At 40.4% G+C, this 23,331-nt stretch overlaps 1 protein-coding gene across 1 annotated transcript; it reads right to left on the reverse strand.

Moving 5' to 3' along the window:
• Window positions 1-4,963: 4,963 nt before the first annotated feature.
• On the reverse strand, window positions 4,964-22,262 carry bmp5 (bone morphogenetic protein 5). The gene is made up of 7 exons (XM_018749367.2): window positions 21,691-22,262; window positions 16,902-17,094; window positions 12,930-13,078; window positions 8,777-8,974; window positions 6,457-6,533; window positions 5,897-6,007; window positions 4,964-5,629 (listed from the first exon to the last, which is right to left on the reverse strand). Exons 1-7 carry the CDS (start codon window positions 22,184-22,186, stop codon window positions 5,480-5,482), a joined length of 1,374 nt encoding a protein of 457 aa, XP_018604883.1. The 5' UTR covers window positions 22,187-22,262; the 3' UTR covers window positions 4,964-5,479.
• Between the last annotated feature and the right edge of the window lie 1,069 nt (window positions 22,263-23,331).

The following is a 23,331-nucleotide window of genomic DNA, read 5'->3' on the forward strand; positions in this document are numbered from 1 at the left end:
ACACACAAGCAACAAGAACATGATCTCCCAGCAACACACTCGGAAACACTTCAATGGGCAGCAGTGCTTCTTCGACATGTTATGAGGAAGGGAAGAGTTTCCTTGTGATAACCATTACTTAGTGGGCATCTTTATTCAAAAACCTGGAAATCCTAGGTTTGTGTGCTGTACTAACAATTATTATTCCCTAACTTACAGATCTGGGTATTTTTACTTGGTCAAGGGTACTACAAGATGAAGAAAGATTCAAAGATGAATCCTTCGATTGCAAGGCAACACTTCGAACTACCATGCAATTACTGACCCTGCAGACATTTCTACCTGAAAAAAGCACCCCAGGTATGAGAATAACCACATATAAAGAATTTTCTGCCTGTCACATCAGGAAAAGGAGAAAATTAAAAATTACTGGGTTATCAAATTAAAAGGAGAAAGTGAATGCCAAGATAAAGTATGAGTCAAAAGTGTAAGTACACCTGGGCAATACTTGCATGGGATGAATTGGAGAGAAGAGTTAAAACAAAGCAACAGATAACTGAGGTGTACTTACACTCTGGCAAGTACTGCAGAAGAGCTAAGAAGATGGGTCAGCTTTTTTTAATTAACTTGCTCTAGATATTCAACATCCTCATTATATTGACCTATTCTCAGGAATTATTGCCTTATGAAAAAAAAAGGTACCAAATGTACTCAAACTTTTGACTAATACTACAAGTTACCCTAGCTATTCTTAATTTATCTATTGTTATCCATATTTATTTGTGTCTCTGATGGAAATCTTCATCATCATCACTAGCTCACATCTTTGTACCCTTATTTCTATTCATGAAAACATGGGTATAAGAAAGGACTTGTTCAGGTCGGATAGTGTTTGTTCTGTTGTGATGTTGGCTACAATCTTCTGTACCCCATTGTGTTCAGCTGTGGTTGCGTTTACATCTTTTTACAGCATGCAAACGCGAGCCGTATCGTTTTTACAGAGACAACACTTCCAGCATCAAAGAGTGGCAAATTCTTGCCTACATTCACAATGATGAGTCTCAACCAAGGTTTCTCAAAAATGCTTTGATCTGGATGTTCAGCATCCTCATTAGGTTAATTTACCTCTGTTAAGGTTGGCTTTTATATAGCTTGTGCATGAAACATGTGATTTAAGGACAATTTGTTATCTGTGAACATCATGGAAAAATACAGTTTGGACTACAAATGTATTTACATCTAGAGTACAGTCCTGTCGAGAGAAGTTCATAACAAACTGTGCTGGATGGATGTGGTGACTCAGAATCGGTCCATTGATCAAAACTGACTCTATGTCCAGTGCAGGGTCATGGTGATATGGAGCCTGTCCCTGAAAAATGGGGCTTCAAGCATGGAAAGGACATCATGTCTGGAACGAGACATTCACACAATTTAAAATCACTAGTTCACCAGAAGCACGAGTCTTTGGACTGCGGAAGGAAACCAGAGCACTGCAGCAAAGGCACACGGACATGGGGAGAACATGAAAACACCACCCATACCGAGCCACATTCGAGCCCAAATCTTAATGCACAACCCAAGAGGCACCGGGACTACCTGCTGCACCACCATGCCTCCCCTCCTTTTGAAATTGCCAAACAGTCCAGGACAAGAAATTACACCAAAAGGAGGAGAATCAGTCTAGAAAATTTACTGCATACTGATGTGATGATATCACATACAGTCGGTACACAAGGTCAGCCGACGAACACGTTACTGCAGGCATTGTAAACAGTACATGTGAAAGGTCATGTTTCCATACTGGAGGGGTGAAACTGTGCAAAACTGCAGCATGTTTAGGCAACACGTCCGGCGCTGTGATTGCGGCTGGGTCTGCGCGTGACATGGATACCGCGACTACCGAAGGAGCCCAGTGCGCGCAGCTGGAGACAGATGTACAGCCTCCCTGGGTGGATTCAGGTTGTTTACGCCGCGCTTGTCAAACAGGCATAAATCTCAACCCGCTGTGCCGCAACAGCGCATAAAACATCCACAGAATTTCAAACACTAACAAATGGAGAAGACCTGAAGCTGGGAGAAGGTGAAGGCTTGCAGCTGGACGCAGGGAAGGAGGTGTCATCTGCCCGGAGGAGCCATTAGTCACTTCTGCTTTTGACTTGAGGGCAACGAAAGCAATTTGAATTGAATTCAAATTAATTCCCTACATCAGAAATTACAACGCAAATAACAGAAAATACTGGAGACACAAAGGTTTTTATTAGTATTTAACCTGAACCTGTACTTTGCTACTTTAAAACCAGATGATTCAAACTTTTCTAATTAAATTATTTTACATAGTCTACATATTATAATTATAAGATAAATTTCTTCTGTTGATGTAATGCATTCACTGTATTTTTCTCCGAGATGTATGACGCTTTGGAGAAAAGCACCTGCCAAATGAATAAATGTAAATGTAAATGTAAATATTAAGATCTCACAGGTTCCTGGTCATAACACTTTGACACTCCTATGGTAACCAAATACCAGAAAAGAGAATGAGAGCAAGAAACATTAGAAACACACTGTAGAAAGACATTTAATAGCATATAAACAACACACACGTACAGTAAATCTTTATTTTTTAAAAATATATTACTCAAGTTAACAATATGCATTATGATAGATAATCTACAAAGATACTAACATTAATATTTTCTACTGTTTCTCCCCTTAATGATTGAGTATGGTTAGAAGATTTTACTAGGATGTGAAATATTAAAAACTACAGAAATGGAAACAATTCTGGCACTAAATTATATTTCTTCTAGAAAAGAAACAATTACTTTAATGTGGTAAAGTTCAAGACAATAGTGTTTTTTTTGTTTGTTTTTTTGTGAACCAAAACAGTTGGACAAATCAAAGATAAGGGATGAATTCATTCATCGCCACTTGTGTTAGTTTAACAGCACATTAAAAATGTTGATCCAAAGAAACCGTTTCAGTTTTGATGATTTGAACATGAATGTGTTCATTTGATTAAATCATTTAAATCATTTGAACATTTCCTATGCAGTCATCAGTGCCACGAAGCTAAAAATACTATGCAAAATAACAAAAGTTTGCTTTTCCTCTTTGTTTTTTTTTCTTTTTAAAAAATACAACATCTTTGAACCACAAAGCAAACATTATTTACCTCAAGTTTCTAAAGGGAGCTGAAATATAGAATTTTAATAATAAGAAAAATGGTTAAAAATGTGGCTCCATTACCATAAAAACCTATTTTAACTTTGGTACTTCACATGAAATTGATACGATGCCAGACTTTTATGGAAAAAAATAAATTGAGCCAGCACCTTCACATACAAAACAGCAGTGCATTCTTGAGTTAATCCCGGTTATGGGCTGAAAAGTATTGTCATGCTAACAAGAATACGGACTCCCTTAACTGAAGAAAAACACAAAATTTGCTAAGAAATTGCTAATTCTCAATTAAATCAAAGCTACAAATGCTTTGAATATTAGATCTAAGTTAGAAACAAAACGACACGTTTCCATTATTATGAAATTCAAACCTCTTTAAACATAGCAGCAACACAAGCTTTGCTTGAGTGGTTAATGAAATAAATGCCCTCCATGATGAAAATAATAACTGCCAGGGGCATATAAATTAAAAGTCTATAGGCCTGTTTAAAGGAAATGTTGTAAATCGGTTTTATAGGTAAGGGGTTGCCCATTTGCAGACCTTTCCCATTTCACCAAAACAACCCGACATGTAAATTCCAAGCATAATTTCCTATAGAAAAATGCTACAAACAGCTGTATCGATATGTTTGTACACGGCTGTGATATACTGCTTGTAGTTATATACTGTATGCTTGAAGCTATTCATATCCTACAAGGGAGGTTGATTCAATCCACCTGCAATGCATGCAGAAAAAAACTGGATGTTAAATTATATATGTGTTCTCCCACAGGCCATTTCCTTCTGTCCTACACATGTTCATACACAAAAACTGCAATAATGGTGTGTGACGTAAGTCAGTAAGAAACAAGATTGTAGGTAATGAAAGAACCTACATCACACTGGCAAAAACGAACTTTTTTCAGTCAGTTCTGCGAAAAAAAAGGACCAAAATACTAATGAGAAAACAGTGTGCGTTGCTTCCAAATTAGATAATGACTAAAGCAGTATCTAATGGAAATAACACAGATACTGTTGTAGAACATGTGTGAACTAATTCCTTCCTAGCAGGACAATCTCCATGGACTCATGACCGTGACAGTGGCAACTAAGGAAAATAGTGCCAGCACACACACATTTTCAAAACCACTTGTCCCATACGGGGTCGCGGGGAACCAGAGCCTACCCGGTGACACAGGGCGTAAGGCCGGAGGGGGAGGGGAGATACCCAGGACGGGACGCCAGTCCATCGCAAGGCACCCCAAGCGGGACTCGAACCCCAGACCCACCGGAAAACAGGACTGTGGTCCAACCCACTGCGCCACTGCACCCCCATTAGTGCCAGCATGTGTTTCAAAATATTGTAACTATACACATAAAAAAGTCATCCCATGATTCAGCACATCAAGATGCCGGACTTAACTCCTCACAGGGTTTAGAGCTGCAACATGTAGCTTGTAGCCCCTTTATTAAGCCGCTACGGACTGAGAGGTAACACCTCCATATGGTTCACTGGAAGGTGAGCAAATACCATACCTGAAGATCACAGCAACCTGGCCAGGGCAGCTGATAGCGTAGTGGTTGTGGTTGCTGCCTTTGGATTGACGGTTGCTGGTTGGAACCTCATCTACTGCTATGGTATTTTTGAGCAAGGAGCTTACTCTAAATTGCTCTGGTAAAAAAAAAAAAAAAAAAAAAAAATTACCCAGCTGTTTAAATGGGTAAATCATTGTAGATAGCTTAACATTGTAAGTTGTTTTGGAAAAAAGTGTTACCTAAGTGAACAAATGGAATGTTAAAACTACAGGTACATTACGGTGTTAATCGTGTTTTGCTATTAAATTTTGGGTTTAAATTTTTTTTCAGTTGCAGCTACTATCAATACAGTTTGAATATGCTTCTAAAAGTAATGCAATTCATGTGATGTTACTCAGAAAAAGGCCCAGGTTTGGGCGAATGAGCCAAATGAACAATGTCATACATCACTCAGACTTTACAGTCTGCCTAAGGATCGCTGCAACAAGGTGAAAGGTGATCTGTTAAAGTACCGGAAGACACTATGACCTCAACACAGAGCTTTGGTTAACAAACACAGAGGCCAACAGTCGCTATGGGTGTCGAGGAACACTGCAAATGGATTGAATCAAGCCCTCAATTCTAATTTAGAAGTGGTGAAAAGAACGAGTATTGTCACAGAAATGAGGGAAAATAAATAAGTAGAAGGAACTAATATATACATAACACTGTACATCACACGTCAGAATACGCATCTAGAACATTGATATGTTTTCCAGCGACGCTGCACATCTGGAGACAGACTCGCCCAGCTTAACCTCCTCAATGACATCCGCACGACCTGACCACCATGTTCCTGTATTTCTTCAAGATAACGTTTGAACTGTCGTCAAAGTAGAGCACTGATATAGCGTTCAGCTTCGTTGGGGCACAGCAGGGTTTTGGCACGTTGTCAGGAAACATTAGATGGACCTGTAGCGGGGGGGAAGTAGCACAGCCTTACAGTCGAGTCTAAGACCTGCACCCAACTTTGCATTTACTGTACAGTTTGAATTCTATGTTTCAGAAAAAGTGCCTTTTTTGTGGGTGCGGGTGCCATAATAAACATTAGCATATTTCATATTTATGGTAATAAAAAACAACTTAGATGCACCAGAAAATTAAGGTGTGTTCCAAACCTGAGAGAGGTAAACATCACACCAACATGTTCCGAAAAACTTCAACAAAAAGGCCACATACCAAAGTCTGCACAATAGCGTGATTTGTTGCATTCATATGTGCGTTGAGTGGGAAGGAGCATTCTCCGTCGCAGTAAAAGGCAGCGTAACCTTCAGGTGCAATAATCCAGTCCTTCGGAAAGAATGAGGAACAATTACAATGGAAAAAGGAACTGGACCCATTTATAGTCCCTGATGCACCTCGACATGGCTTTGTGGTGCATATTAATTCCTTCAGTACTACAGGAACTGTCAGGCTAATTCTAGTGCAACATGACAATATTATTACAGTATGATCACAAATATTAACAAACACAAAGGGTTTTAACAGCAATTCAGTGTAAGAAACTTACTGAAGGAAGCATTATGTTTTTATCTGTAACACATTTAATAAACCTTAAACCTTATTATAACCTTATTAACCTTATTAAACTTTATTGTAAATTATTTTTTGTAATCTGAAGGGTGTGTACTAATGTTTCCAGGGAGTTTAAATGCGTTGGACATTATGTTTATCCTATGTCATAATTAAAATACGTTCACTTAATTAGAAAAACCTCCTAGAAGAAAATGCATTCTTACCTGCCACCCCAAATCTCGAAAACTGACGTAAAGTTCATGCTTCTTGCAGGCTTGCTTTTGCTCACTGGTGTTTTGGTCTGATTTTGAAAAAGACAAAGTAAAATCAAGTCCAAAAAGACTGTTTAGGTCTTCATACATTTGAAACGCATCTTAGACATAAGCATGGTATCAGGGCTATTCGTGGGACCGATGAACGTTCAAAGTAGTTTAATTGTTGGAAATAACATGGGCTTGGGAAACACTGAGATCCCTGTTTGCTTTACCATATGTACCCTTGCATACCTTTTAGGATAGTGCATTTGATTTACTGGTCTCTCTCTCTTCCACTCTAGACCAGGGTGCATCAATAATAACTTGATATATAAGGGCACAGTGGACCATTATCTAAATTATAGTACTAGTAGAGGTCTTTGCTCAAGGCTCTACCTTGGCAACACAAAACTGAGCTCAGGAGGAATTTTAGCTCCTTCCACTAATTAAAACAGACAAAATGAATTCCAGAATTTTTTAAAAAAAAAAAAAAAAACCACAACCTTGGCATCATGTAATGTAATAATAGACATGGACCGCGAAGCCTTTCCATATGAAATTGTAAATAAGTACTAACTGCACAAAAACATTTCCAGTGAGGTTAGTGTACTAACAGTGACTGATGGCTCTGCTTATTAGGTATTTTGTGCTCTGATCACCACACTGAAACTAAGATGTGGAACTGATCACTTCAGTATTGATACTGGATAGTGTGGCGAAAATAAAAAAATTGAGAAGTGATGTGCTGAACATCGTGGGTGATACATATGCTCATTGGCTTTAAGTGTGTGAAAGAAACACCAAAATAATGACAATTTTAATTCTACATCGCCCCCTTACATTTATCCATCAGTAAGTACCTACATCCCAGTGTTAATACTGTGACTATGAGAATATCATAGTGAAATCCTACTGAAAGCCTACTGATCCTACTGAAATCACTCCCTAATCCATATAAACCGACTTGTTTACTTGAAATGATATGTTTTGGTAAATAGTGGATTCCTGTGTCAACCTGATTACATTTTCTTGCTCAAGAACTTTTCTCACCATCACGCCTCAAAGTAGAAATGCTAAATTACGATCACCAAACACTTCATAGCTGGCAAAAGGTACTCAGCAAGAAAATGCAACAGAAAGTGTGCTCCAACGTAAATCTTAACAAAATGTTAAAATTCACACTTCTATTTACTTTCCACCGTCGATCACGCTGGCATGAGCTTTCAGGAAGTGTCACAGCAGACGTTCTGGACAGTAACACACAGTGGTATGTGTTACATCACAAAAAGGGGGCTGAATAAATGAAATATTTGTTTAATCCTATTCCACTGTGCCTGAAAATGATGGGCTGTTAGATGCAAAAGAACAGCTGTCTCTGCAGAAGCTTGAGGCTGTGATGGCAGCGCGGGAAGCCGAGTCCGTGGCAACAGGGAGGAAAGGCATGTAGACATTACTACCATTGTGCTGATGCTCTTTAATTATCTTTCTGTTATACATGGCCTTGGCGTCAGATTCACAGCTCACTGAACATCCAATTTGCATCATGGACATTTTGATATAGCGGGGGGGGTGGGTCTAGCATGCTAATCAAAGGGCTCTTATGTGAATCCTTGGCAACCACTGCCTACTTTGAGTAGACATAACATCCTGCAGTGTGTAATGGGGGAACCAGTTTTATGCAATGACAGTGCATTAAAAATGAGTCTGACAGACATGCTCTGGACCATGCTTTTTCAGCGTTCTGCTCCTTCTCGTAGAGCCGCGTTTGGTCCCCCATCCTTATGCGATTTCAGCCGATTAATTACATCGTTCCATTCAGACTATAAATATTTGGGGAAAATATTAATCAATATGTGCACTTATGGGTGTAAATGTGCTCAGTATATCAGTGTGTCTTCAAATCCTACTAAAATTTTACACAAAACAGAAATACGCTCATGTGTTTATACTGTACCTAAGAAATCCAATACTGACAAAAATAACAAGCATTAAATATAATAAATTTTACTCCTTGAGAAACTGCTTGTCCAGTGCAAGACTCCGGTGGTCTGGATCTTATCTAGAAGCACCGTGCACAAGGCAGATGGTAGTCCACTGCCCAGCAAGTAAATATTAATATTATGTATTTCACATTGCACGTACCTATTAATTAAGGAAAAGTAAGAAAAGATTTTTGCGTGCTTAGTCACTATTAAAAATATTATAAAATGGGAAACACATGGTACACGTGCACTTTTGGGAGAATGCTTACAGTGTGCACATGAGTTGTGCTGCATGCATTGTGTCCCACCTCCACTTTTCGGGGCCCTCGAGGTCTCCTGAGGGCTTGCCGACTTGTTCCGGCTGTGATTTTTCCGCTTGCCTCCAGCCGCCCTCACAGAGCGGAGCAGCACCTCGCTGGCCTTGAAGAACGCCACCAGAAAGGGCTGCTTAGACTGCGGGCCGGTTCTACCAATGATGCCAGCGGATTTGAAGTTGACGCTGCGGCCTGTAACGAAAAACACGTGACATATCGACAGCAGGACATGGCTCTCGCGTCATCTGACTGTAGCTAATTTACATTTACATTTATTCATTTAGCAGACACTTTCCTCCAAAATGCCGTAAAACTCAGACTAAACAAAAGTGCATTACACAACAAGCAAACACATGATCACAGAAGTGTGGTCTGTTTCTCCAGCATCACAAGTTTTCCACGACCCGCATGACAAGAGCAGCTGCACGTAGAATTGATAGAAAATACAGAGGTGATTGTGACATAGGGTATACAGTTTGTCGAGTGTTATGCAAGATTATGGAGGAGGTAGGATGTCAGGAAAGAAGTGGATCCAAATGATATGTGTTTAAAGACTTTTCTTTACTTCTTGAACAGTAAAACATGTATAAAGCCATACGGCACACAAACGCGCTACCGTAACAAAAATCAAAGCTGGTTTGTTCACATCACGTCAAAAGAAATCTTAGCTTCACTTCAAAAACCCTCCACTGCTTCAATTTGGCCGCCTATGCAATCAATTATATTTTTGTAAGTGGATCAAAGACTGAGAAGAGTAGTGCTGTTGGTCCAAACACATGTTTAAGGAACTTGTAAACGCTGAGTATTGGATCAAGATGCAGCGAAGAGAAAATTCAGCACAGAAGTTGAGCACATACTACACATACGTGTTTCTTACCCCTGGAAGAACAATGACTCTTAAGTAAAAAATGTTGAAGTACCCAGGAAAAAGGATTAGAAGAATATATTGTAGATCAATTTAACCTACTGTTTTGACTACATCTGGTGGCAACTCAAGCTGCTGGATTTGAGCAACTGATGCATTTCATGAGGCCAGAAGCGTCTTCGTGAAGTCAAGCAGCTGCTTCAGTTTAGATTTACCATCGTATTTCATGAGCCGGTGTCTCAGACGAACAGATTATCCCACACCGAGTAGTTCATCAATGTCTTTCGGTTTTAAAAAGAAAACATTTTCTAGCTTTAAAGCCGGACCGTCCATCATTACTAAAGAACCATCCAACCATTGCAAATGTTTTCCTCGTTCTACCCCATAAAGTGCCATTTGCAACACACAAATCACAACCGGTGAGTCGCATTATTGTGTTTCCAAGCCATGACAAAGATGACACGGACGCTTTTAATCTTACTGAATTTATCACCTATCTAAACTCTGGAACTCCACCACCAAGTATTTGAATTCTTATTTGTAAATGTTTCACTCAAAATTGGCAAATCACTTTAACACTCTCAAGTTAAACTGGTAAACAGCGCAGTTTATACAGATGTGATCACTGATGGTCAACTGATAAGTAGATTTTTTTTATGAGCCAGATGATGCTCAGCGATGCTCGTGTTTATAGCAATAAATTTGCCGCTAAACAAACTCTTGTGCTGCAGAATCCGGTTTCTTCTGGACAAGTACGGAAGGAAGGACCAATAAAAAAGTGCAACTAGCTGTGAAGGAACTGAAACATATGGAGAACTGAAGCTCGAGAAAAAGCAGTTTGAAAAATTATTCCATATTTAGTATTCATTTATCTTTAATTCATCATTCTGCTGGGTAAATCACTGGATAAATCGTGAACTGCAGTTCCGCATCTACATGAAACTGCATAAACGTGATACGTTGAATATGATCATTTACTAGTGTTTATCATAGTTCAAAACCTAGGATAAATTCTGCTTAGCATGCATTTTTTTCAATACTTTTTTTGTCATTATATTTCCGAACAATTCTACCTTTCTGTAGAATTCTACCTTTTATGTTGTACTTTAATGTTGTCCTAATGTTCTAATGCTTACTGGTGGAATAAAACCGGCTCCCATTCATGATAGGAAATTAAACAGGAATTTTGTCAAAAGATATTAAGTCATTCAGAGAAAAATCTTTGTATTTTTACAAAATCGCACAGTCAAACTGGGACAACACTTATTAGATTTTGCAAGTATGGCGTTTTCATTCAAACAGTAGTGGGTTTTAAATTTACTGTCATTTCAGAAAAATCTCTTGAGGCTATTGAATTTTAAGAAAATACAATCTGATATTCCCTACCATGTCTGAACATGTTTATTTTACATTTAAGGGCCAGGTGGCTCTTCTGCGCTGGTCTTTTGCGCATCCCATTAAGAAAGCAAGTATTAATGTAATACTATGTACCATAGTAAGAAAGTTGAAGCTATCGAATACACAATACATTCATGATAAGGACAGAAAATATGAGACAACATACACTGTAGGTCCAACAGTGAGCACATCTAACATGAAAGTCAGCTTGAAACTTCAAACAACCAGATTTTCCTTAAACAGGCCTCCCATGTAAATAGAAATGCTTTCTCCTGGATTCTCTGGCTTTCTCCTGAAGGCATGGGGAGCCATAGAGGCCTCAGTGACTCTTCATACACTACCCCCCTGCACTTGAACTCCTCAGGAAAAGAGGCCTAAGTGACTCTGAGGATCCTGACAATCACAGCATCCCGCTGGTGACATGACATCCGCCGCCTGTCAATGCGCTTCTGCGAGGACAATGTTCCACTTGCGCTCTTCATCCACGGGTTCCCCAGTGGGTTCGCTACAATAGTGCAGACAGTCAAGCCCCATAAAACAGACATCGTGCTCTATGTCTGAAATTATACTCAGAGCATTGATGCTTTTTACAGTTAGGTTTTGTTACTGGCCACTTGCGGGAACAAGGAAAGGTGCTGAACGGCACATTAGGAGAACAGTCCATCTGCTTCAAATCTATGCAGTAAATGCAGTAAACTGTTCCCTGACAATGACATGTTAACAAAACGCTCTCTGAAAACATACATTCTGTCGGTTTGCAATTTTGTTAACAGTACCAAGCAGCAAGATGTAATCCCTGGAAAAGTTGAAGGAAAACAGCAGAAAAAGACAACGAGCCACAAGATGGATGGACTGAATCACAGTGACAAGAGATACATTTTTTTAAACCCTAAGGACTCAAAAGGAGGACAGAACATTCTAGAGGCCTCTATAGTCATATGGTCGCCAGGAGTCGACGTTGACTTGGCAGCACTTAATAATAACTGCCAAGGCACAGCAAGACCAATCTAAACAGAAAATGAAAAGAAAAGTCAAGTGAAAACATATCAGTCGTAGGAGTCACTCACTCACTATCGCTACTTCTCTTAGTGTAGCGTTACAGTGACCCAAAGCCTACCGTGAAAGCATAGAAAGCCAGGCTGGGCATAGCACACCGTGGACAGGACATCAGTCCATTGCAAGGTATACACAACAGTGAAACAATGTGGATAGAGACCTCTCAAAACTGACATGCAGCTGTAATCAAAGCAAAAACGGCTTCCTCAAAGTATTAGTTAAAACATGCGCATACTTTATGCTACTACGGCATTAAAGATTTTTAAAAGATTCTTTCGAAAAGTCATCTTTTCATTTCCACTTCAGTGTTGTTTGATTCAAGACCTTATTGAAGGTGAAAAATCTTTATGATTTTTCTTCATTTCAGTCTTTACATCAACAAAATCTGAGATTTCAGCAAGGTCTATAGACTTTTGACATCCACTCTATGTGACCAACACTTGGTTCTTCCCTCAAGAGGACAAAGTGAGTGTGTGTATGTATTCCTCCTTTGCATTCTCCAGTATGTCATCCAAAGGGTGTAACTCCTATGTATTCTACATGGTATGAAGTGAAACCCATCAAAAAGTTCTTACTCTTGAAAATCTACCTCCTATAGAGCACAACCCATTCAAAAACTTTAACTCAAATCTACCTGTTATATACTTCAATTCAACCACAAGGCTTTACTCCTGAGCATTTAAATGTCTATTATAGACTGTAACCAATCCAAAAGGCTTTACTCCTGAATGTTTAACTAAAGAATTTGTGGATTAAGTATGATTGACACAGCAGATCTGAGTCAGGGGAACCATAAAGAATGGAAGAATAACCTCTTGTGGTACTCACCGTCCATGGTCTCGACGCAGAGTTGGAGGCCCATATTCTGCTGAGGGTTTAGTACCCAGTGATTACTTGTGGCTGTGATGTCAAAGACCAGCCAGCCGCCATCGGAAGCCTTTATCTTCTTAGAATCTAACAAAAACGTCTCTGCATCTCTGTACGGGGGTAAAAATGTTGCAGTCGTGATTGAAAAAAATATTTTTTAGCCTTTGCATTCACAATTGTAACTTTCCAATTAATTATGTTTGCCACTATTTTTCAAGTGACTACAGGGACCATGTCCACCTAAACGTCACAAGTCAAGTTTACAAACTTAAACTGCTGTTTATTTAGACTTGCTTGTCTTCTACAAACAGCACTAGTCAACATTTATTGGTTATTAACGGTGTATTAATTATTTCATCTCAACCAAGAAGATTAAAACATTCAAAGGTTTCGATGAAGATAGACACCTATGTATACAGTGTTTTAAGTCTTGACAGTGGACGCAAAGGAATATTAACACTGGAGGTTGCACGTCAGTTTGTGATCAACAGCTGATTTTGCTAAAATAAGAAGAGTTGAGGGGACTCTAAACATCTGGAAATATTAAATCTGGAACGCTACTCTTTTTTCCTTTCCTTCTTGCACACATTTAAAAAGGCAGAAACAGGTCGTAATCAAGTGTCTCCTGTTAGTCTATGCAAGCTCTGGTTGAAAACCTTAGGCAGGCCACACAAGGAGAGAAGAATGCGTCCCCGGGGTGCTCCGGACATAGAAATGGGGTAACGAGTCGGAGGGCCTGGCCCGCTGCCGTCGAGTTGATTACATAAATACGGCACCACCAGCTAATGAACACCACCATACGATGTCTTTGCGTGCGGATTTATACCGAAAATGTGTCTCAAACCACCGTTTTTCCCCAGCTGTTTATTGTCCTTTGTCTTTGAGTGTCATTTTAAGAAAATAAACACCGCCTTTCTCGAAGGGGGGAACTAATGACTTGTCGACTGGATTAGCGATGATCTGTTTTCACAAGCGTAAGAAGTCCGGAAAGGGGCCATATTAATTTAGCCTTAACAGGTCAGCAGACAGATCACATTTGGTGATAACATATTAGAATTATTTTCACAAATGGCTGTTTGCTTGCTCTACACAAAGAAACAGTACATCATGGCCCTTCAAGGACTTTGCAAAATGTGTATGAAACGCTGCTGTTGTGGAACATATGTGGATCTTGGATCAGGAGCAGGGCACTCGCTGTGACCTTCAGCCAGGGAATTCACTAACAAGGAGTTCTCCTGAGGACCAGGAGCACCGTATCTCACATGTCGAGCTCACGAATAGCTCTCCACTTGAGCGTGGGGATTGAGTTAAGGGTAGCCCTGTGTGCTGAGCTACGCCGCTGCCCTGCATTGAGGACGTTGTGCAAGGGAATTGGCCAAGTTGACATGCAGCTCTATGAGTCTCATCCAACCCATTTCCAGGCCTCTGCCCAGTTAAAGGGGAAAAGAATGAAGAATAAACTTGTTGCAAACAGATGCAGCTTGACAGGCAGCAGAGATACTAGCAAGAGTGATAAGTGATGGACTTCCAAGGTATCGTAAGTAGTCAACCGGCAAGTGACCTGCTAATGGATTGCCTTTATCCAAGGACTTTATCGTGGAAGACAGAGCGAGAATGAAGTAGTCCAGGGCTGGGACACCATAGATATGAGCCCTAAATCTTGCCCACAAACCCACAGCACTGGGAACACTGAGAAATGTCACTTATTCTGAAATAAAATAAAAAAGTGTAGTTTTTAGCAGCACATTTGGTGGAAATTATGTCATTCAGGATGTTTTAAAAGAAAAGTCAGTATGAAATGCAATGCGTTTGGACAATAATATACGATAAACTGCACTATTTTATAGCTTTCCATTCTAAGCAGTTCCCTTTGATGGAAAATAAATTACACACATACATGAACTTCACACGTATAACAAGGCATAGAAAACATAACGACTAAGTTACAACAAGGATGTGGGCTTACAACATGAACACTGCAAGTTCAAGCCCAATTTCCCTGCTATTGCTGCAGTACCCTTGATCAAGGTACTTACCTTATACTGTAAGAAAAACAACTGGAGTAAATATATTCAGTGTAATCGATGTAATTAGAACTGAATAAAACCATCAGCTATGTCACAAAAATAAGAATTTCATAAAACCTGTCAAGGCTGAAAACTCTGGACAGCTCCTCACAGACCCTACTAAAAACATTTACATTTTCTTCAGTTTAATATTGCTCTGGCTGACACTTAAATTACCGTTTCGAAGCTTTGAACTTCTGCAGTATCTATTGCTTTAGGGAAGCGTCATTATTGTCTTGTTATAAATGCAAGAATGAAGGACTTTGAGCATGTCTTTGTTTGGGGGAATTTTCTTTATGTGAAAACTATGTGGCCTGGTAATACTTTCGCCACCGGCTTGCGTCTTACACTTTGTTTTCTAGGATCAGCAAGACAAAGGGGTCTTAAAGTTCGAAGAACTAAAAAGATGCGCAGTAAACCACGAGCAATACCCTCCGTTTCTAGAGATCCGTTTCTGTGAGCATGCCTGAAACATTATTTTTGATGCTTGTTGCATGATGAATAATAATTCATATATGTATTGTCCAAAAATATTTTTTAAAAACTTTTCCAAAAAAAAAAAAACAACATTACTTTTGTAACCTCAGTTCTGGCAGCCAGTAGGCATTTGGCTCAAAATGCCACAAGGTGCATTTGTGAAGTTGAGACTGTGATAAAAATCTCATGCTAACATAGCATTTGTCCAGAAGTGACAAATCTGATTTAGTCAGTGCTTTCTGATTTTATACATCAATTATACAATCAATCTGATTTACAAAAGAGTCGTAAGGAAAACCCATTTGTCACAAGTCAAGCTAGCTAATAGAGTGGGAACTGATGAATCGTGGTCATCGGTATAGAGTTCCCTTCAGAGTTACGGAAAACCCCGCACATTCAGCTACTCTGGATGCCACAATAAACAATAAAGAAAAGACATTTGAGAACCCTGGTTCTTCTAAGTTGAAAAGAATATGAGAGTTGTTTTAGAAGGAAGAGGGGAATCTGGTCTCATGAAGAAACTGAGTGATAAATTGCATTCGCCCCCAACAATGGCCGCTCCCTTTTCAGACCTCCTCTTGAAGGACCTCCTTCTCTTTCTCACACCATGGGCTGCTCATTCCATTCCTTGAGGTTGTGTTTTGTCTAGATTAGCTATGGCAGGTTTATATTATCAGCTGGATGTAAGGTGTAACAGACTACACAGAGCATTAGAGGGATTACCTCCAATACAAATTACTTGTGAAAAGAAAACAAGGCCTCCTGAGCTCACGTTTAATAAAATCCATAAATTCACCGACACATGTAACCCTGATAATTATTTATTCAATAGCTGGCCAATTTTTCTAAAGGATCTTGCAATGTTAGGTTAGTACACTAAGCTACTTTTACAATGACAGGTGGTCCCCGATTTATAGTGGTTTGACTTTAGATTTTTTCAACTTTTCGATGGTGAGTTGACGATAGACATTCAGTAGAAACCGTACTTCAAATTTCGAGTTTTGATTTTTTATCCTTAGGCAAGTGATATGCGGTACGATACTTTCTTGCAATGGTGAACAGTGGCAGCGATCCGCATCTCCCAGTCTGTCACGCAGAGGTGTGTATTAGGTGTATTAAATGCATTTTCGACTTATGATATTTTCGACTCATGATGGGTTTCGCGGAACATAACCCCATCGTAATCCGGAGACCACCTATATTTACCTTTTTATAGAGCTCTGAAATTTTTTACTGGAGCAATTAAGGGTAAATACCAACTGCTCCAACAACTGTATCGTGTGCTGTGTGAAAATCCCGAATTCAGCAGTGGTTGAATATTCCTGTTTTGCATATTCGGTGATAACAGTGTTTTCAGTCCTTAACAGAGAGGAGATTTTTCTCCACTTACTTGTTTTGATACTCCTTGATGACCTGGTATATGCTGACCTTCAGGGTGCTGTTCTCATACCGGGCGTGACTGTGGTCTTTGTAGATCCGAAACTCAGCAGCGGTCACGGCCTCGCCGTCCGGGATCTGAGTGAGGTCAAACCGGAACTCCTTGAAGTGTCTCCGCTGGTGTGAAAAATCCTTATCCCTCTCAACTTAAAAAAAAGGAACAGTTTAGGCAAACTCAGCAGCTTTTTGTGCAGAAGTTTTCGAGCGCTCCGCCGCCTGAAAATGCATTCAAAGTGAAACGCCAGAGGTGCACGTAAGAGAGGCTCGCCGCGGCTCAAACGGGACGGAGAATGCGCTGTCCTGAAAGTGGCATGTCAGCGGCTGCGCTTGGCCAAAAATAGGCCATTTATCAAAACCTTTAGCATTCCGGGCCCAGTGCAAACATTTTGACTCCCAACACAAGCAGCCTCCAGTCCATTAAATCAGTCAAGAGAGCGCAGGTAGCTGCTTCCACACAGGCCAGGCTCTGTGCTCCTCTGCATCCTCCCTCCATGATGAATGGGCTGTCAGTTAAGAAAAACAGGCCCATTTCAATTAAGGACACTTTCCCCGGCCCTTCAGACTGACAAAAAACGGAATGAAACGCAGAAATCTCCAGAAGAGGTTTAGCTGGCTGCGTTCAAACAAATATCGCGTTCGGAACTTCCTTTCCGCAGCCGAACTGCTATTACGCTCGCGGCGGCAGACCTCGCAGTTCCATTTATCATCAGAGATTTGAGATGTTTAGATATGAGTTTCTCTGGGTGTGAAATACTCTCCAGAATGATGTATTTTTTTCCTCGAGAGTAACGTCTCGTACTTCTTAACGGTGATACAATAACAAAAAACTTGGGAGTAAAATACAGCTTTTGGCATACGAATGCGCTGTTACGTCCTTCTCCGCAAAAATATGTGTGCATTGTGAAGCGTTACTATGATCCATAGCTTTAGAGCCTAGTAGCATACATAATCACCATATGCTAAAAAGAAGATATATGTGAACTATGTAATACACACCAGGGGATAACATGTGCACAAAGCCAGTGCTTGAAAAAAAAAAAAAAATCCAAATTTGAAGAACATCAGAATTCTGCGGAGCAGCCAAGGCACAAAGGGAGTGAAACGTTTGCGCTCTGCTGCTTGCTGTGATGTAGTGCGTCTCACAGATAGTTTATCTACAGTGAAACCTGCAGTTACTTAACACAGCCAGGTCAGAGGTCACATAGTAGCTGTACCAGTGAGGCTTCCTTAAGCCCAGCCAAAGATGGTAATTGGAACCAGAGGCAGGGAATATCAAACATGTTAGGTGGCAGATAGCGGCAGAGTGATGGGGGAAGCTTTGGAAAAGACACAAAAGGGTCAGGCAGGGACGACCCCGAAAATGACACCTCATTACGATCATGCCCCTGTTTGTTTGGTTCGAATTTGGGATATGGCAGCATCGCTTTCACCACGTCGCTACACCGTGGAGATCAGTGTAGCTCTAAGTGAATGCCAATAGTCTTAGGTCCCTCATTATAAGTTGACAAATTCTGCTTCTTGAAATTTAAAAATCAGTATCTAGACGATCAAAGAATACTCTCATACGCTAAGAATCTTGTACTGTGTTTGGGTTATACACACTATTAGGAAAAAAGCATGTGACTAACAATATCTAGTATTAAAAAGAAAAAAATGTATATATGCAACGACTGGGTGATGATTTCTTCAGATTATCTATGTATTTGGCACTTAGCTTGGCTGCTTTAAAATTAATTAATCACAAGTGAGTCTTGCAAACCATGGGCTAAATCCTTAGTGAGAGACATGGTTAATAAAGCATATGATTTAAGTATTTATAAAGAATTTGCACGGAAGGCAAGGCAGCTGAACAGCCTCTTTGTTTCAAAACAAGCAGTGGAAAGGAAAAGTCATTTCTGTGCAGTTCCATGAATGGAAACTAGAAAATATCCAAAAACATATATTTTTCATAATGGACCTGAACAGGATTCCCACCACATGGATGATCAAGCCGGAGATCAGAAATACCCTCTTGAACGCCACCACTTATAAAGCTCACTTAAGCTATAAAAGCAGATGCTTCACGGGCACAAAACAGCAGACAAAATAAATGAAGTGCACGTTGGAGCTAATAATACGCAAGCAGACTAACCGACTTCTCTGTCCTTCATCGGAATTAAAGCACTGTGTTTTCCAGCTTAACTCATAACCAGAAGCGGATGGAAGTAAATCAGGGGAAAATTGTGATTTAGTTACCCTTATACCTCCTTCCTTACTTAAATGGACGATTTGAGAAAATAAATGTGGCACCCTCCTACCAGCACCTTATCGACACTTACTGTCTTCTTGGTACCTGGTTTCTCGCCTGTTTTAGTGCCCGTTTACAAATGAAGTAAAGATCTTTTGGTCTTAGGGTCAACCTCTCTTCTATACACGCACGGCACATTTTCAGCCACCTTATAACAGAAGCCGACTACCCAACGACCCTCTGCCAAAAGTGCATATGGTAATATAATACAAGGGAATGTATGTACAGGAACTAAATTATCAACATATTCCATGCACTCACTTAATGTAGCGTACACAGATGAATGCGGAATGTAAAAATAATACGGTAAAGCATTTAATCAGCTTCCGCACTCACAACTTGCTACCATAAATGTAGGGAAAAAAATCTGAAAAACGGACCTCATTCAAACTTTTTCCTCTCTTTAACAACAGGAAGTAATTAAGGCCAATTATTCCCAGGTCAGTCAGTCATCTGATAAGTCGATGAACGGCCTGGTGAAAGGTCAGGGCTACTGAAGCAATATAGTGCTAATCATCCTTATTATCTTGCCCCAAATACCCATTCAAAACGCTGTTCTCCAAACACAGAACACATCCAACCACAATACAGCTTTTGCTACTTCAAACATTGCATGTAGTTTCGTGCTCCAGCCCTGTATGCACTTTTCAGACTTGAATTTTTTTTGGGAGGTGCCAAAATAGCAGGGAGCAACATTGTCATTTCAGATGTTTTTAATGTTACAGTTTAGATTATTACTCATGACATGTAAAAATGGATTATACAACATTTTTAGATTTTTATTGGTCAGTACCAATCAGAACCATCATTATCCACTTACTGTGGGCTATGGCTTTTTTCCAACACAGCCAAAAATGTCATGTTAGTTGAACTTACTGTAGCCTACGTAGAAGTCTTCTACGGCACTTGGCTTACATCTGATCTCAATTCATCAAGGCTACGCGATTCATCTACTACTCACCTAACGAAAGAAAAGGAAGAAACTACAATTTTCTGGTGTGCATCAGATATTCAGACAGGGTCACATCAGAGTCGGAACAACTAAAGTCCGTAAATACGGATTGTATGTGGAAAACATTACACTATTTAAATGTTTGATTCAGTGTATTCCTATACTTTACTCATTGTCTGAAATCATCTTACGAGAACTTTATAGTGACCAGATGTATGTGGAACGTTTTTTTCAATGGCTTGCATGTGTCATGAAAAAATGTAAATACTTATTACAATTTAGTCAGAAAGAGTCCTTTTGTCCTCAGTATTGGTTAGTTTGACTTTATATGGTCAAAGTTACATTATTAAGAACTGTTAAGCACAGGAATAAGGAACACAAATGAAAAGCATGGAGAATAAAAAGGTGTAACATCCAGGTATTATGTATAATGTATTATGTATAATATCAGTACTAAATGACCAAGTTCAAATTCCAGATGCAATTATTTTTAAACTTGATGTTTGTTGTTACTATTATAATTATTATTATTGCTGTAAACTTTTATGGAGTCAGTCACAATTTACCAGTGTTATACAAATTTGGTACAGATGCAAAAATTAAATATCTGTGCTAAGTGAACTTCCACAATGAAATGTTTTCAGTGTTTCTAAAAGTCCTGGTATAAAGATTAAAGGTTAAACTGATTAAATATATAAACTTACTTATCAGAGATTTCCTGTTAAACTCATTCACTGTTATTCAAACTGCCACATGTTCTTATGGGTGTAATTGCACTGTTTTTGTCAAGTTTCATGACACACATTTATTGGGCTTTATATTTTTAACTACACCTATCCGATAAGAAATTGTTATTAAACCAACTGATTAATGAAAAAAGATATGGATAAATCTCTTGACTTTGTGACAAACGCAAAATATTTAAACTATGAATTACAGCGCAGTAAACTTTTTCCCCTTAAATTTCTATTTGATTTTCTATCTTAACCATATTGACGTTACCTTTGCATTTGTGTAGTGACTTCAGGGCAAAAAAAATGGGTAACAATCTGTAACAACTTATCAGTTGATTAAATATTAACGAGCAAGTGTAAAATAAAATAATAATAATAATAATAATAATAATAATCGACATGAAACGAATGCAAATTGCTGCACTGCAAAAAGGACTCAATCCTAATTTTATGAAAATAGTGAGGACGGCGGTTGTGCCGCGCGTCCGCGCGGCGGCTCGTAACTGACAGCACGCAGAAGCCCCGGCGGTCGCGCGCTCCGACGCGCGCGTCCAGCCTCGCGTTCCTCTCGTGGGCACGTCTTTTCAGGCAGCCAGGCGAAGGCGTGACATCGGGCAATTTTAGCAACTTAGTAGCCTTGGCAACTCGGGGAAAGTCCGATCGTGATGGTGTTCAGCAGGCAAAAGCGTGCGCGTGACTGTTGGAGAGCTGTCTGCTGTTGTATTTGTATTTGTAGTGTATGTTCGTTTATTTGTTTGTTTATACATACCCAAATTGACGAAGCTCATGACCATGTCTGCGTCGTTGAGGAAGTTGGTGTCATGTGCGGAGGCCAGCGGGGGACTCTGGCTGCTGAGCGGCGCGGCCCGGTACGGCTGGGGCGCACGGGACTGCCCTGCGCGGTGTCCCCCTCGGCTCCTTTCTTGGGTCCCTGTCAGTTTCCCAGCCTCCTCTAGCACGGCGTCCTCGTCCTCGGTTGCCATGGCGTTGTACAGGTCCAGCATGAAGAGAGGAGCCGAGGACGCCTGCTTCCCCGGAGAGAAGGGCCTGGGGCGGTGCGGTAAGCCCAGGATGGACAGGATCTCCCTCTGGATCTCCCTGCGCTCGTGGCTGCGCAGCCGGCGGTAGATGAAGCTCGAGTGCACGTGGTTGTCGGCCAAACCGCCGCCGTGGACGGGCTGCGGGAAGGCGAGACAGACCCACAGGAGGAGTCCGAGGGCGAGCCGAGCGAAGAGGCGCGACGCCTTCATCTCGGTTACCTTCATCCACACGCTTTACGCACGAACGGCCGTCAGGTCTCCATGCCGGGCGGCGGGAGATCGCGGGGTACCCGGGCTGAAATCGGCCTTCTCCGCGTGGGACAGGTCTTCAGTCAAAAGTCCTGTGCGCGTAAACACCCCTCTCCGGTCACTCTTCTCATCGCATCTGTCCCGCGAGCCGCGCGCGCGCGCTTCTTCTCCCGACTTCTCACATCCACGTGGTTCAGACGCACGCAGCGCCTTGGAGTTCCGCTCCTGCAGTTCGGCGAAGATCCCGTAAAAGAGGGAAAGGGAAACGCGATCAAAGAGTAAAAACACAGTACAGCAGAGTGAAGTGTTACCCCTCTGCTGGGAACTCCTGTTTTTAAACTCGCACGCAGGGTCTGGCTTCGCTCTCACACGCGTCACGCACACGCGTAAAAAAGAAAAAAAAAAATGAAAGAGGCGAGATGTCGGACTTGGAAGCCGTGAACGTGTATGGAGAGTGTGAGTGTGTGTGTGTATGTGTGTGTGTGTGTGTGGAAAGCAGTGGTTTCGCACAAGTCCGTCCCACAGCACACCGGGGAGCTCCGTCCACCACTTCAGTGAAAAAAAGAGTCTCACGTGAAATGAGAGATATTTTGTAACTTGAAACGACTCGTAACCAGCGCGGCACAAACTGCCGGAAAATTCGCACAATTTCACTATAAAGCAGAGAGATTCATAAATGAGACACTAAGATATTATCATTATTATTATATAAAAACCGCTACAATCAGATATTCCATATAAACGCATTTTGCAAGATGTTTTCCTGCATATAAAAGTAAAAAGTAAAATTTAATGTTTACATAAAAAGTATATGCTGTTACATTTCACACAGTGTTTATTAACTGAGCCTGGTTACATGCTTTCGTTCACAGTGTTCTCGTTCAGACAAACGGTTAAATTCTGAACATTTATATTGGCTGAGTATTTATATAACCCTTACTGGAAAAAAAAAAAAAAAAAAAAAAAAACAGGTATGTCTGTAAAAGATTTTTGCTTTCAGTACTGGTTGTAACAGCTATTCCCCGCTCAGCCATAAAATAACAGATCTAGAAGGGTGAAGCAGGGCTGCTGTTGGGTTTTATTATGATTATGAACATGTGTGTAATGTTACACCCGGTGAG

Source organism: Scleropages formosus, chromosome 4 (genome assembly GCF_900964775.1).
Source record: "Scleropages formosus chromosome 4, fSclFor1.1, whole genome shotgun sequence".
Taxonomy (NCBI): domain Eukaryota; kingdom Metazoa; phylum Chordata; class Actinopteri; order Osteoglossiformes; family Osteoglossidae; genus Scleropages; species Scleropages formosus.

Coding starts and splice junctions, on each gene's coding strand:
- bmp5 (XM_018749367.2), bottom strand. CDS start 22,186: ATGAAGGTAACCGAGATGAAGGCGTCGCGCCTCTTCGCTCGGCTCGCC. Junction 8,975..12,929: donor CTGCGTCGAGACCATGGACG/GTGAGTACCACA, acceptor TTTTCGTTACAG/GCCGCAGCGTCAACTTCAAA. Junction 6,008..6,456: donor TTCGAGATTTGGGGTGGCAG/GTAAGAATGCAT, acceptor TTCTTTCCGAAG/GACTGGATTATTGCACCTGA.